This window comes from Podarcis muralis, chromosome 4 (genome assembly GCF_964188315.1).
Source record: "Podarcis muralis chromosome 4, rPodMur119.hap1.1, whole genome shotgun sequence".
NCBI lineage: Eukaryota > Metazoa > Chordata > Lepidosauria > Squamata > Lacertidae > Podarcis > Podarcis muralis.
In genome coordinates, this window is record NC_135658.1 from 21,080,862 (window position 1) to 21,097,538 (window position 16,677).

The 16,677-nt window shown below is 43.2% G+C and overlaps 1 protein-coding gene across 1 annotated transcript in view; it reads right to left on the reverse strand.

The window, feature by feature from the left end:
• LOC114595663 (uncharacterized) overlaps window positions 1-16,677 on the reverse strand; it is a 49,610-nt gene that overhangs the window by 2,558 nt on the left and 30,375 nt on the right. Inside the window, exons 11-18 of the mRNA XM_077926801.1 lie at window positions 11,747-11,997; window positions 10,418-10,662; window positions 9,041-9,189; window positions 8,796-8,924; window positions 5,189-5,350; window positions 3,255-3,366; window positions 2,578-2,708; window positions 706-865 (exon numbers count right to left, since the gene is read on the reverse strand). Of these exons, the coding sequence (XP_077782927.1) occupies window positions 706-865; window positions 2,578-2,708; window positions 3,255-3,366; window positions 5,189-5,350; window positions 8,796-8,924; window positions 9,041-9,189; window positions 10,418-10,662; window positions 11,747-11,997 (1,339 nt within the window). The remainder of the gene's footprint in view (window positions 1-705; window positions 866-2,577; window positions 2,709-3,254; window positions 3,367-5,188; window positions 5,351-8,795; window positions 8,925-9,040; window positions 9,190-10,417; window positions 10,663-11,746; window positions 11,998-16,677) is intronic.

Genomic DNA, 16,677 nt, shown 5'->3' on the forward strand with positions numbered 1-16,677 from the left:
ATGGGGTCACGAAGAGTCGGACACGACTAAACGACTAAACAACAAACAACAACCTGCGTTTTACATGTGTTAAATATATGGCATGTATGCAGCCTCTATTGCTTCCTCCTGAATATCAGGATATGTTCTCATAGATTGAACCTGCCACCTTGGGTTTCCTCAATGAAACCGAGAAAAAATATAAATGCAAGTAAATTAATATATAGTGGCCACACTTTAAGAGTGACACATTAGGAAAAGAGAGTTTCCCCTTTGTATTTTTAAGCAGGCCCCAACCTAATTTGTACATCCTGGACTGATATACAGATCTGAATATTGTTATCCTTCATATTTCAGGCTTCTCCAATTTTTTCAATAGTTTCAGCTCAAAAAAATGCATAAAAATGCATGTTTTAGGACAAAATGGGGTTAGAAAAGTGTACACTGAAATTCCCATTCCTACAATTTGTTTTAAATCCATAAATATGTGTGTTATTATTAAATACTTATTTAAATATGCATTTAATAGGCATTTTGCGATAAAATACATATTTTAGTTTGCAGTTGAATGTATTTTTTGTATCTATGCTTTTTTTTAAAAAAAAATCACAGATAGATGTGGAAATGGGACGGGACAGAGTTACAAATAAATGCTGGCAAAATCGGCCAGACTGAAAACAGACTGTTCCATCCCTCATTTGGAATTTCAGAATAGTCAAGCCATACCTCCAATACTTCTCATTTACAAAGAAATATGTCTTCCCAGATTCTGGATCGCTAAATGCAGCATCAATTCTCTTCACAGTATTTGGGAAGCCCAGCTGGTAGATGCTCTTAGGGTAGCCAGATTCAATGGTATATCCATTTAGAGCCCAATATTTGTTTCCTGGGGGAAAAAGAGAGGGGGATAACATTCCATGTAATTCAAGGGAAACAGTTTTGTTTAAATAAAAATATTTTATAGGGAAACCTTTTTATGCTAGATGCCTCAGGAAGGTTTGATAGAGAGTTAGGGTATATAAATATTTTAAGAATGAATGAATTAATGGTTACTGCTGGCTATGCTCATGTGATTGTATCCAAAGTGGCTTGGAATTAAAAGGTGATCTGAAGACCGAGTGCTATATTATTGCTTTCTCCCTGTGTGAGAGAGATTGCATGGACTCTTCTGTCCTACTAAGCAGATGTGGCAAATATTAGAGGTTACTGCCCACACACTTCTGCTGCGCTTTTGTGCTTGTGTGGTGGCACCTCGGTAAAACCACTTCTTAATGTTGGTAGCAGAGTTTTCCCTGGAGGCAGAGGACAAGAACAGGAGTCATACTCAAATTCACAGTCAAGAGCTTCTTTATTGCTTGACTGGTTGCACAAGCATTTCTGTTACTATTACAGTGGTACCTCGGGCTAAGTAGTTAATTCGTTCCGGAGGTCCGTTCTTAACCTGAAACTGTTCTTAACTTGAGGTACCACTTTAGTTAATGGGGCCTGCCGCTGCCGCACGATTTCTGTTCTCATCCTGAAGCAAAGTTCTTAACCCAAGGTACTATTTCTGAGTTAGTGGTGTCTGTAACCTGAAGCGTATGTACGGTAACTTGAAGCGTATGTAACCCGAGGTACCACTGTATATACAAGCTATCTACATTCCTTCTTTATCTCTCCAGCACGGTATAATCTCAATCCAGTAATTAACAATCCTGACACAGCAAAACTCACAGTATCAGCAGCACACATTGTCTTACTTCCAAACTTGTTGTCAGAATGTGTGCTGACAGCATGTGTGTATGTGTGTGTGTGTATGCTTTCCTTGTGCAGAAATTGCAGCCTGCAACTTCCTCCCTTTATTTGCACCTCCAGCTGACACCAATCAAGCCTAGAGCGCCATTCCTACACACTAAAGAAAATTCTGGAACCCTCTTTAAAGCTTCCAGGAACTTTTATCTGTTTCTTAAATAATGTTTTCCTAACAGCAAAACACTCCAACCTCCTGCCTTACACTGGGCTTGGAAAGGGCATTTCCCTTTACTTGGTTCAAAGGAACACAGGGGTAGATATTGCCTTTCTTCTCAGTAGTGGATGAAGACCAACTGCAGCTATTTAACCTCCCTGAAATGCAGGTACAAACAACACTCAAGTGAAACATGTAACTCCTGACTGGAATGTGGAATGGTTCACCCCCCAAAAGTATTATACTATTCAAAAAGGTTTTCGGGAACGCTAGCATTGATAGATGGAAGAAGCTAGTATTACAAAAACTATGGCCTTCCTAGCTTCCATTCTGCGATGTCGCTGAGAGTGTGTGAAGCCTTTGATAAGCCTTGGCTAAGTCTGAAGGACAGCAACGTGGCAGAACTTAGAACATGAAGGCCAAATTATATGAGCAAGTTTCGCTTGGTCAGGCTGCAATATTACTTGGGGTTCAGTTCCACAGAACCCAACAGAACTTACTTCAGGGTAAGTATACAGTACGTAGGCTTTCACATACCCTAGGCTTTCACATAGCACCCTGAAGAGGCCATGCTGGCTGAGGAACACTGACCAAATGCATTTCAGTACTTATTCTGCAGCAATTTTGCAAGGACATCAAAGTTCGCCACTCACCTTTAAAAACAAGGAAGTTATCAGTTTCATAATTTTCATAGGCAGCTTGTATTCCAGATGGCAGTTCCGGCCAGAAGGTACCGATGAATTCGAGCTGAACACCTGACTGGAAGTGTTTGCGCCAGAAATACCTAATTTGAAAACGTCAGTGGAAACATGTAAGTGGCATCTCCAGATAGGGGATGAGAAAGACTCCAGTCTCAAACCCCGGAGAGCTAGTTAATGTGGAAAATACTGAACAACATGGTCCAGGGCTCTGACTTCAGTCTGATGCTTTTCTCTGCATTCTATGATTGCAGAATTCCATGATTCTGTTTTTGTGACAAAATGGCAGAATGAATCCAGACTATTAGCCGGATTTTGTGAGTTGTGGGGTGAAGCCGCCATAGAGTGATCTGTAGTCTGTCTGTCTGTGTAAGAGAGAGTCACACAACACTGAATTGATCCATCATGACACATACAATTGAAACGATAGGTATGTGGTGTTGCTGTTTTTAATGTCATTTGTTTATGGCTTCTTATGGCTCATTTTGTTGTTACCTCGCCTCGAAATGCAGGGCTGAGAGTGAGAGCATGCTTTGGTACAGGTGGGGTGCTGGAGCAAGGCATTAGAGAAGCAAGTCCTGTTTGGAGATGGAAATTTTGTTCAAATTGGTGTTTTTAAGAAAGCAACTTACCTGCCCTTAAAGAACAACATTTCTCCACGTAAGGTGGTGACAGCATCAAAAGTGGTGCTGGGGGCACAAGCTTCTGGTGTTTTGGGTCCTTTTACTGGGATATCAGGTTTTCCTAAATGGAAAGAAAAATAAAGGAAGCCTCACGTCAAGTGGATAATTTAAGCAATCTTAAGCATATGGAAATACAGTAAGTAAGTAATTAAGTAATTAAGCAAGCAAGCAAGCAAGCAAGCAAGGTGATGTTCAGAGCAGCAGCATTCAGTGAAGGTTAAACTAAAAAAAAGCCTTTTGCTACAATGTGTGTGTGTGTGTATGTGTGTGTGTGTGTATATATATATATATATGCTTTCGTAGATTTTATATATATATATATATGCTTTCGTAGATTTACTGGCTCTGTTCCAGTAACAAGAAGCCGAAAGCACCAGCCTGAAGATGACGAGTGAGACCTCGTCGAAACGTCGCCTAGACACCCCAACTTTTACACGGGAAGACACCCGAGGACACCAAAACCTGCATATATATATATATATATATATATATATATATATATATATATATGCAAAGCAAGTCTCATTTTGCTGCAATAAGGCATATTTCAGATGTGGGCCCAATCTGTCAGAGTTCTATGCAAACCCTATTGAAACGGAGGACCTATGGCAAAGCACCTCTGAATTGCATTCCATTTCCCTTGAAATCCATATTCCAGTAGGTTGTGGTCCGCCCATCTATTCATCAGCTTTATTTACTTATTTAAAATAGGTTCACAACCACCCTTCATCAAAACATCCGAGGGGCGATCTGCGGAAGGGTGAATCAAATTAACTCATGCAACATATAGATCCAATTTTAAACCATCACTGACCCCCAAAATGGCAAAATTCAAGGTTTTTTTTTAACCCCTCACAAAAAAAAACTATTTAAAAAAACAGAGCACAATTCCAAATTCAAAAACCTATGTGCCTACAAAAATCTTCATGCAGCACCAAGAAACTTGAGGTGTTGGCAGCAAATGTGCCCCCATGCCAGAAGTCATTCCAAAACAAGAGTGGAAAAGGCCTTCTCCTTTGTAGAAGCACAACATCAAGACAGAGGGATGGCCACCTGTCATGGATGCTTTCCCTGAGATTCCTGCATTGCGAAGGGTTGGATTAGATGGCCCTTGGGTCCCTTCCAGTGTGGTGTAGTGGTTAAGAGTGGAAGACTCGTAATCTGGTGAACCAGGTTTGCGTCTCCACTCCTCCACATGCAGCTGCTAGGTGACTGTGGGCCTGTCACACTTCTTTGAAGTCTCTCAGCCCCACTCACCTCACAGAGTGTTTGTTGTGGGGGGAGGAAGGGATAGGAGAATGTTAGCCGCTTTGAGACTCCTTCGGGTAGTGATAAAGCGGGATATCAAATCCAAGCTCTTCTTCTTCTTCTTCCGACTCTACAATTTTATGATTCTATTATTCTTCCCTCTTTTGCAGAGAGAATTATGTCACACTTTCACAAAGGAGAGCAGCAGTGCCTCTCCAGAAGACCAGAAGACAGGGATGGGGAACCTCAGTCCTGAAGGCCAAACACAGCCTTCCAGCCCACTCTTGGGACTCCCCCCCCACAAGCTACACCCCTTCCAAGCCACCTCCTCTCTCCCTAGACCAGAACCTCCTCTGAGATTGCGTCACATCCTCCTTGAGCAACAGGGACTCATGCTTGCCAAGATGAGAAGATAGAGAGGACCAATTCTACTTCACCAAGTGAAAATTTACATTCTTTCACCTCTAGCCACCAGTGCCATGCTGCCCCCCCAAAAAAGGTTGCCAAGAAGGAAATGTCGTTCTTGGAGTGGCAAATGTTCCCCACTCCCATCTTAAGGTACGGGCAGGCAAAACCAATTCCTTCGTTTAAGAACACATGCGTTTCAACTTTATGGTGATTTCTCTTAGCCTTACCATAGAGGGTTTGGATGCCATCAATATCGTCCTGGTTGAGCTGAAATGTGCGGGGGTCCGAGTATGTGTAGGAGGGGTACATCAGTGCCCCCTGGTCGGTGGAGTGAGACAGACCCAGTGCATGTCCGATCTCATGGGCAGCGACAATGAACAAGTTGTGGCCTGAAAAGGAGGTCATAGTTCCATTAGGGGGGGAAGTGGGAGAAAAAGGGTCAGAATATAGACTCCAGGCATGGAAATAAAACGAGCTGCTTTCACTAGGGGCTGCTGCTCAGAGGATGAGCGCAGGCTCTGCTTATCAGGGTTGCAGAATGTGACCCAGCCACCGTGGTCTAGTGGCTAGAGCGGTGTTTCCCAACCCTGGGGTCTCCAGCTTTTTCCAGACTACAATTCCCATCATCTCTGACCACTGGTCCTGCTAGCTAGGGATGATGGGAGTTGTAGTCCAAAACAGCTGGAGACCCAAGGTTGGGAAACTTCTGGGCTGGTGTTGGACCAGGACCTGGGAGACCAGGGTTCAAATGCCCACTTGGTCAGGAAGCTCACTGATAGGCTGATGGGAGTTGGAGTCCTTAGGCCAGTCACCCCAACCCAGGGTCACTTTGGGCATTAAATGAGGAGGGGGAGATTCACGTAAAGCACCTTGAGATCCTTGGAGAAAAATAAAGGAAGGAAGGAAGGAAGGAAGGAAGGAAGGAAGGACAGGTCAAGCTACATTTAACATGTCTGGCTTCCCTAGTGAGGTGGGCACTGCTCAGGATTGGGACCACAATGCATAGAGATGCTTTTTGACCCTTTCCCTGCTCCACAGTCCTGTTGAAAATCACCCCACCCCCCTGCTATTTGGCAGAAGAGGGAATCTCCTGCTGCGAACTGCCCTATGATCTTCGGAGGAAGGGCGGTAGATGCATTTAATAAATCAAATCAAAAATATTGTGTTTGGTCCAAAGGAAAATTCGATTGTAGGGCAGTTAACAGGGAGGAAATATTCATCAGAATGCCGGGGGTGGGATGGGGCAAGTGGGGAACTTTAATTTCCAGCATGTCCTAGCGCTAATCCTGATATCCTCCTGGTGGGTTGTTTTTAGGCAGAAGAGAAAGCCAAGTCCTGCACACATTACATTCACGAATGCATTTAACATTGTGTGTAATTTAGCCTCAAGTCCTATTGGGATGTGAATTGGTGCGGCCAAGTCCCGTTTGCATTGCTTTCAATGGGACTCTCACTGCTGCGGATAGGTAAGCGACATAGGAGGGAAAGGGCTGGGCTAGAGCCTCCCCGAATCTCCTCAATGGTCACGCTCTCATTCATAGAGATGTCCCCTGTCACCACTCTTATTTATCATGGCCTTAGAGGTAATTCTAAATAAAATAAGAGCAACACCAGAGATCCGAGGGATCAAAATAGGAACAAAAGAATTTAAATTAAAAGCATATGCGGACGACCTAATGCTCTCCTTAGAAAACCCGCAAAGAAGTGTTGGGACAGCGTTGGAAATGCTAGAGAAATTTGGTGAGGTATCTGGCTTTAAACTAAATAAAATAAAGACAAAAATGTTGACTAAGAACATAAGAAAAGAAGAAAACGAAAAACTGGAAATAGAATATGGAATTAGGGTTGCAAAAAAAAAAAAAAGATATTTGGGAATTTGGCTAACCGCAAAAAATATAAATCTGATCCAAGACAATTATCTCGTAACATGGAAGGAAATCAAGAAAGACCTAGAAACGTGGAATAGAGTGAAGCTTTCGTGGAGGGGAAGAATGGCAGCGATAAAAATGAACCTACTCCCGAGAATGTTATTTTTATTTCAAAATATTCCTGTAATTAGAGGTACTAAATTATTTAAGGAGTGGCAAAGAACCATCTCAAAATTTATATGGCAGGGCAAAAGACCTAGAATTAACTTTAAAATTCTCACAGACAGGAAAGAGAGGGGAGGTTTTTCAGTACCCAACCTAAAACTTTATTATGAAGCTGCCAGTCTTTGCTGGATTAGGGACTGGATCATCTTAAAAAATACTGATTTGTTGGACCTGGAAGGGTTCGACAATCGGTTCGGTTGGCACTCTTATTTATGGCAAAATAAAGAAAGAATACATAAAGGATTCTCAAACCATATTATTAGGGGGCCTCTTTTGGAAGTTTGGGAGAGAAATAAAAAACTTTTAGAAGGGAAAACACCTTGGTGGCTATCCCCATTGGAAATATTAACAATAAAAAAGATCAATATGGAGGGAGAAAGGCTAACATACGAGGACTTATTGACAAGATCGGAAAGTGGATGGAAAATGAAAACGTTCGAAGAACTGAAACACAAATTATCCGGCTGGTTACAATTCCATCAAATAAATGCGATATGGACAGCCGATAAGAAACTAGGAATGAATGAGAAGAAATCTAGGTTTCAGATAGAGATAATTGAGGGCAAAAATAAATTATTATCCAAAATGTATGACATATTACTGGAATGGGACACCAAAGATGAGGAAATTAAAGGGGTAATGACAAGATGGGCAATGGACCTGGGGTACAACATAGAGTACGATAAATGGTTTAAACTATGGACTAGTGGAATGAAGTTCACCGCATGTGTAACACTCAGGGAGAATTTAGAAAAGATGATGTACAGGTGGTACATCACGCCAGCAAAGTTGGGGAAAATGTATAAAACAGGGAATAAGAACTGCTGGAAGTGTAAGACCAAAGAAGGTAATTTCTTCCACATGTGGTGGACTTGTGACGAAATGAAGAAATATTGGGAACTCATTTATAATGAATTGAAAAAGATATTAAAATATACATTCCCTAAAAGACCGGAAGCATTCCTACTAGGAATAGTCGGGGACGAAATCAAAAAAGAGGATAAAGTACTATTCCAGTACGCCATGGCCGCCGCCAGACTGTTAATTGCCCAGAATTGGAAAAATCAAAATACCCCGTCAATTGGAGATTGGCAAACCAAATTATTCGAATTTGTTAGCCTAGCAAAAATGACACAAAAAATCAGAAACCAAAAGAATACAAAGTTTATGAAAGATTGGAATAAATTTATGATATATATAGAAGGAAACCACAGAAGTTTAAAAACTACAGCCGGTTTGATTTAAATCTCGTGATGAGTAAACCATTTACAAACATAAGCTGCAAGAGAGATAAATTATAGATATTAAGAAACCTGAAAGCAGGAGGGATGGAGGTCAGTAGGGGGATAAAAAGATGAAAAACTGTTAAAAAAAATAGAGAAACAAAGATGGAGACAAATGACTGAAACGGAAATTGTTTATTCTGTTTGTAATTCCTTTGTTTATTCTCTTTTGGTGGTAACGATTGACTTGGGGTGGGGTTTTGTGATTGTATGTCTTATGTGTGTGAAATATAATAAAAAGAATTTAAAAAAAAGAAAGAAGAAATGCTTTGTGTAGTGAAGAGTTCAGAATGAGGACACACCGTGCTCTGGAAGGATATCATCTGTTCCGCCAATCACCTTTGCCTGCCTTCGGGGACCTAGCATAAACCAGCTGCTTATATTCTTGCGTCACCTATGTGCTGCGTTGTCTTTTTATACAGTTCAGTGCTGAGAAAGGAAGTGTTGTAAAATGGTACCTTGTGGGCCCCCTGCGGTCCAGGTTTCATCCTCATCAAAATGGACATCTCCTCCAATGTTGCTCCCTGGCTGAAAGGCATGTGCCAGTGTCCCACCAGGCCCATCGAAAGGAGAATTATCATAGTGGTCTGAATATAAAACAATACATTATTATTATTGTTATTGTTATCATTGTTATTGTTATTATTGTTGTTGTTATTGTTATTATTAAATTGGACATATAGTGACTTTGTTCTAGGGTTACCTCCACGTTGAAAAGAGAGCTCTATATCTGCCACTTTATCCGTGACTCTTTTGAATTCCAAGGGTGCTGCCTTGCTCCAAACTTTAAATGCTGCCTCGATTGCCTTCTCCACATAGAATTCGTGCATATCTGGAGTATAGCTTACAATCCTTTCAAAAACAAACAAACAAAAAAAGGCGCAAGGTCATTCCTTTAGGCCAGTGTTTACCAAATGTGGGTCTCCAGCTGCTAGCTAGGGATGATGGGAGTTGTAGTCCAAAAACAGCTGGAGACCAAAGTTTGGGAAGCACTGCTTAGGCAACCAGAGCATAGAATGAAATGGTATGTTGGACAGACAGACCACAATCCCCAACCAGGTGCCATCCAGTGGTTTCGGATTACAACTCCCATCACCCCTGATCATGCTGTCTGGTACTGATGGGAAGTGGAGTCCAGCCACATCTGGAGGGCATCAGATTGGGGAAGGCTAGTGTAGAGACACATTTGAATATGTCTTTCCATTTGACTCGTACATCAAAAGAAAGCAAAGCAAATGCAAACAGCAGCCCAGTGGATGAGTCAAGCGAGTGGAGTCTGGTTACACACACACACACACACACACACACACACACACACACACACACTAAGTGCAAAGACACGCCTTTCTACTTTGGCCCCAAGACAGGTATGTCTTTGCACCTAATGTGCACACTTTAAAGAAAAAAGAAAAGATTTGTCACCTGAGTCTGCTAATTGCATATACTAGGGATATGCAGTGAACACAAGAGTCACCTTGTATCTATACCTGTAGCCTTTGGAAGCATCCCAATCTTTTTTCAAATCCACTCTGTGTCATTTAGATTTGACTCATTATTTGGAACCCAACTTGATCTGTTAATCTGAAGGAGTTTTGTCCCCACTGACTGCAATGATGCATCTAAGAATGGCTGTAACCTTCCCCCGCTTTTCACACAAGTGGATGAAATTTGCAGGCAGCAGAGTCCAAATCTCCCTGATTTGCTGTGTGAGGGAGGGTACATGCACATACCTAACACACACACCCCACTCTCAATGGCAGTGGTAGTGCGAGTGAGTGTGTACTTTCATGCATTCACGCTGTTGTTGCGGGGTGTGTGTGTGTAAGCCTCGCTGCACAGCTCTCACAACCATGGCCATAGGCTATCATCCTAATACATGTGCTGCAATGGTTCTATGAAAAATCAGGACTTGCTGAGCCCAGTGAAATCTATAACCTTAGGCATGCTGAACTCTGCATAGAACAGTAGGCAGAAAGTCCTAAGTTTATTAATAGGGTTTACTTCTGAGCAAGTACACTGAGGACTAGATCATTTCCTTATCGAAGCCACCCACTCCTAAGGGAAACTCACAAACCTTTACCTGTATGTGATGTTCTTCCTTTCCCATTTGGGCTCCCCTGGGTTGAGGGTGAACTGCTCCACATCAGGGACGCCACACCTGTCCCTTTTCATCATTGCTATTGTTTCGGCATCAATCTTCCCGGTCACTCGTAGCCCATGAAATTTCTGCATTTTCTTGAGCTTTTCTGTTACAGCGACATCGTCATCCATATTGATTGTGGCCACGGCCTCACCTTCAGGGCTGTAGAATTTACTTAAATAGGACTGCCAGGGGGAAACAGAGAAAAGGAGGGAGGGATGGAGAGAGATGCTTTTAGACCCTTTGTGTTTCCAATGTGAGATAAAAATGTGAGATAAACAGAGTGGAAGTAATATTCAGCAGCCAATTCAGTCAGGTTCTAGATGAGGAATGGGAGTGGCACACAATCTTGGCCTTTTATGCAGAAAACAGAATATTTCCTGATATCACAGGCACATTGTCCTACCTTTTAAGCCCAGATATTTATTTTTTAAATGCACAGTGAAAATCCAAGCCAGCTAAATAGGTATGACTCTCAGAATCAACCAATACCTGACTTTTCCAAGTAGTATGTCGATGATGGGAGTGTCAGATGCTGTGTAGTGTGTGTGTATGTGTGTGTGCACTCTACTATTGTGGGTGCTGCAGACCCACCCAAGTAGGTGACGAATCACTGCCAGTGGTCCTTCTGCTGGTGACAACCAATGACAAGCCCCCCAAATCCCTGATGTCTATCATAAGCATTAGGGGCGGTTTGGATGTAAGGGTAAAATGCCCCCATCACTGGAGGAATGTAAGGTGGCAATCTGTCAGGGATGCTGTTGTTTGCATCTGGCACTCCAGATTGAGCAGCGGGTGGTCTAGATGACTGTCAAGATCCCCTTCCAGCTCTATGATTCCATGCACAGAGAGGAAACCATGTGCATATTGTCCTGAAAGCCTTAGAAGAAGGGCTAGATTCGAACATAAGAAGAGTTTGGATTTGATATCCCACTTTATCACTACCGAAAGGAGTCTCAAAGCGGCTAACATTCTCCTTTCCCTTCCTCCCGCACAACAAACACTCTGTGAGGTGAGTGGGGCTGAGAGACTTCAAAGAAGTGTGACTAGCCCAAGGTCACCCAGCAGCTGCATGTGGAGGAGCAGAGACGTAAACCTGGTTCACCAGATTACGAGTCTATCGCTCTTAACCACTACACCACACTGGCTCTCAATAAAATAGAAGCGCCAAAGAGCCCTCTTTTTTTAATTAGTCCTGGCATGCCAACAAGAAGCAATAGCATAGAAAAGTGTGCTTTTGCTCCATGAAACTTTGAAGCGAATATTTACCTTAACAAGCCTGGTGTTTTCATCCTCATTGCCTTGACCCAGTAAAGCAGCAAAAGTGGAAGATATACTGATGAGCAGCAGGAATGGAAGAACAAGGAGATTCTTCATCCTTACAGCCATGGTAGTGTCTTCCTTGCCTGTAGAGTAAATGGTTTCCCTTTGTTTGTTTGTATTATTAGCGGGATCTCCCCGATTTATATAGCAGTTCACAACTTCCCTCTGCTCTGACTCATCGTCTGCTACAACATCCTCTGATTAGCAACCGGAGAAGGGCTCATCATTGAGCAATGGTACCATCATGGCTGTTTTCACAATGCCTTAGACTGGGTAATTTAAAAAAAAAATTAAAAAGAAAAGGGAAGATGTTTTGCTCAGTGTCAGAACATGCTGTGATGATCAGATATTTCTGTTGCATTTTACTCCTCATTTTTCTGGCCAAGGTCATTTTGACTCTTTCTGCATCAGTTTGCATTAAAAAAAAAGAGGTCACCACAGATATTTGACTGCATTTTAACCAAGATTTTTCCTAATATGGTTCCTAACATAATGCACGTTTGCCCATTATGTTCATTGCAGGTGCATATCACACTTTGACAATGCATTTTTGTGTAGGTTTTCATTGTTGGAGAAACTGCATTGAAGAATTCGGACGGGTGCAGATTTTTAAAAACCCAGTTGCATTTAAGTTTCAGGAGGCATGAATTAGATACATTCGCATTAAATTCCCCATCCCCCATAGGAAAGTTTAATGACAGGAATGGGCATGCCTCATCTCTCATCTTTGACACAGGGCCGGCACACCCGTGAGGCAAGGTGAAGCAGCTGCCTCAGGCAGCAGGCTCCACAGCGGCAGTCTTCAAGGAAAGTTTTGCCTGGTGCTCCTGCTGCCGCTGTGGTAGCAGCGATGGCTTTGAGTTTGGATTTTGATATCCCGCTTTATCACTACCCTAAGGAGTCTCAAAGCGGCTAACAATCTCCTTTCCCTTCCTCCCTCACAACAAACACTCTGTGAGGTGAGTGGGGCTGAGAGACTTCAGAGAAGTGTGACTAGCCCAAGGTCACCCAGCAGCTGCATGTGGAGGAGCGGGGAAGCAAACCCAGTTCACCAGATTACGAGTCCACTGCTCTTAACCACTACACCACACTGGCTCTCATCCCTTGGAGGTTGGATATACTGCCTGCTCAGCAACCCCACCAATACCACGTCTACAAAGGCCTCTTGGTGAATGGGAGATGCTGCTGGTCTAATCCCATCCCAAGGGAGGAAGTGGGGGGGCTGACTTCTGGAGTCTCGTGGGGTCTGTATCCACACATTATGATCCAGAGTGGGGCCCTTTCCTCTCCCCAGCAGCCTTTGATTCCCACTGCAACCATCTGGTAAAGCTGATTTGATTCCACCCCTTGTTCCTGATGTGGATCTTCACTCATCCCTTCTTCCCTGGGGACCCCACAGCATTTTGTGGGTAGCCTCAGGTGCCAAAATGTCCTGGGCCAGCCCTGCTTTAACATGCTTGCTTTCTATGTGCAGAGAAAGCAAGAAGCATTAATGCACATGATCTGGCTGCAACTGCGGCCTGCAACAAAATGCTGCTGTGCCGAGGCGTCCTTCATGATATTCCCTTATTCCTTATGACTGTTCTACAGTGGTACCTCAGGTTAAGTACTTAATTCGTTCTGGAGGTCCGTTCTTAACCTGAAACTGTTCTTAACCTGAAGCACCACTTTAGCTAATGGGGCCTCCCGTTGCCGCTGTGCCGCCGGAGCACGATTTCTGTTCTCATCCTGAAGCAAAGTTCTTAACCCGAGGTAATATTTCTGGGTTAGCGGAGTCTGTAACCTGAAGCGCCTGTAACCCGAGGTACCACTGTATTCAGTAAGCATGCTCAGTCCACAGTGGGCTATTTTGAAGTTTTCCCCATCAGTTTTCTTTTCCTTAAAAAAACATTGTAAATATATACAAGATGCTTGGCATTCTCCTAAGTCTTCAGATGCCTCCTTTGTGTGGGGTTGTGCAATTTTGCCTACGTAAGCAATGCCACCCCTGCCTGAAGAGCAGAACTAAAGAGGATGTTTAACTAGATAGGGACAAGTAGTGGAATGTGGCTGTAGGGAGATATTCTAAGAGGCACTCAAGGACATGACTTATTACTGTTCTGTTCTTCATTCTAGTATAAAAATATACGTATGAGAGAAGATAAGAACATCACCCCCTTTAAAATATTGGGCTGTATCCAATGCTAATCCTACTTGGAATACATAGAAACGGAAAGAACTCTACAAACAAAGGAATAAATGTACAGTGGTACCTCGGGTTAAGTACTTAATTCGTTCCTGAGGTCTGTTCTTAACCTGAAACTGTTCTTAACCTGAAGCACCACTTTAGCTAATGGGGCCTCCTGCTGCTGCCGCGCCGCCGGAGCACGATTTCTGTTCTCATCCTGAAGCAAAGTTCTTAACCTGAAGCACTATTTTTGGGTTAGCGGAGTCTGTAACCTGAAGCGTATGTAACCTGAAGCGCATGTAACCCGAGGTACCACTGTTACCACTGTACTGGCAAAATGAGTGGCAAAAGATGGATGTTTTTCATTCTTTCAACACATCCAAAGTGACTGTGATTAGCCTTACTCTGGGTGCTACTTAGGTGTGGGGCAACTTGGCCCGGCAAAGTGGGGCCCAGAAAGTTGTGGGGAGGCGCAGTTGCATCTCCCCTGTTAAATTGTCTTGTGGGGTGGCATTTTCTGCAAGATCTTGTGAGAGGAGGGAGGCGTGAGGCCTCATCCATGTGGCATCCCAACCACCCCAACTCAGTGTTAGAGCCTCACTGGGCTACCAGAGCTGGAATTTTTTTTTTCTCTCCCAACCTTAACTGGTCCCTTAGTCCCAATTGGTTGAGCTTCTTTTTGGCAAAGTTCTTGAACTTTTTTTTTTGCAAAACTGCTTCCGACACTGCCTTCAAACTGCCGGCTATGTCCAGGAAATTCCTTTAGGCAGGCTTGTAAAGGCCCCCCAAGGAACCTGAGGGACGGATTGACCATAGCATACCCTAAGCTCTTGTATAGCTTGAATCTCTCACCCTGATCACCCAGTGAGACCCAGGACACCTGACTTGCACCATGCCAATACTCAGCACTGGCTGATTTGGGCACTTCTGAAGAAGAAGAAGAAGAAGAAGAAGAAGAAGAAGAAGAAGAAGAAGAATTTGGATTTGATATCCCGCTTTATCACTACCCTAAGGAGTCTCAAAGTGGCTAACAATATCCTTTTCCCTTCCTCCCCCACAACAAACACTCTGTGAGGTGAGTGAGGCTGAGAGACTTCAGAGAAGTGTGACTAGCCCAAGGTCACCCAGCAGCTGCATGTGGAGGAGCGGAGACGCGAACCCGGTTCCCCAGATTACGAGACTACCACTCTTAACCACTACACCACACTGGCTCTCTTCTGAACCCTGGCGGAGGACCATTCCATCAGCAAGGGTGGGTGGATTGTGAAACAGGATCCTTGCCCTGTTGCCATGCCAGCCCTGCTTTCCAATGAAGACAATAAGATTTGGACTGAGTCTTAGCCAACACAGGGCCACAGATTGCACCTGCCTGGGCAATGGAGCCTGGCACAAAAGTAATAATAAGAGAAGCAGACACTATCCTGTCACCAGTAATTTTAAAAAGTATTTTCTTGAACAGGCAGATCTGAACTAGTTTCAACACAGAAAATTACAAATGCATGTTTTAGCACTTGGGTGCTATTCCGCCGAAATGTCTGAAAACGTGGGTGAGCAAACAATGCCATGCATCATCTTTGAACACCCAAGAAAACTATTAATTGGAAGTTTTATCCGTCCAGACAGTTGCATCATCCCAAACAATTATTTCATTACAAGAGTCACAGTGGATCAGCCTTGCTCAGTGGAGGAAATAAGATGTAACCTTGTAATAGAAAGAGACTTAAATGGAAGGAAGTGGGGAGAGTTTCTTCCAACAAATCATATTTGGACAGCCAAGCCAAGCCACCACTGTGCAGATGTAGCTGTTAGGAAGATTATGATGATGAAAAGTTACCTCACCAGTACATTTACCAATTAAAGGTGAAGCTGCAGAAACACGTTTGGTTTTAAACTGGTTTGTTCTTAGGATATATATTTGTTATTCCACCCCATTCATTTCAGTGCAAGATGACAGGGAGAGTTCCCAGATTTGTTTTGGGTCCAAATCTGGTGATTCGGAGCTGCCCTGACCTAGGAGCAGGGACTTTTTTCAACTGGAACTCGCCAGAGCCCAGTTCTGTCACCTCTCAGGTGGACGCCATTGTCATTCTAAGAGAATGAGGGAGTTGTTTATGGTGTGCTTGGGCAGCTTTTTTCTTCTTCTAGAAAAATAGCATTGCCCAGCATTAACACAACCTGGATCTGGGCCCCAAACTGAACCAGGGACCTTCCACAGTATCTAATTAAGATTTTAAATGTCTCTTTCTCTGAATGCAAGTTTAATCAGGGTTTCCTTCTCTCCCTGCCCTTGCCAACTCTCCAGGTGGACCTGATCTGACCTGCTGCAACCTATTCTGGGTGAATCTTGAGTTGACCTGACTTGACCCAATTCTTTTCAAGATTCAGCCAGAGCAGTTGCACAGTCCTAACACAAGAAGTACCAACCGTGGAGGGATGGCAGATGAAGATGATGGACTTTTTGGAGCTAGCCGACCTGACCGGAAGAGTCCGTGACCAGAAGGAGGAGGAGCACCAGGAAGAATGGAAGAACTTCAAAGATTATTTACTTCAATATGCTAAGATAAATTAATTAGAAAGACTTGCAAAAAAATGAGATAGGCTAAGGATTTAAATATGTGAAGTTATAGAATATTATGTTTAAAGCAAAGATGAAAAGAAACAAAGATGTTAAGAGGATTAAGTAAATTTTATGAGATTTTGTTTTGGAAAA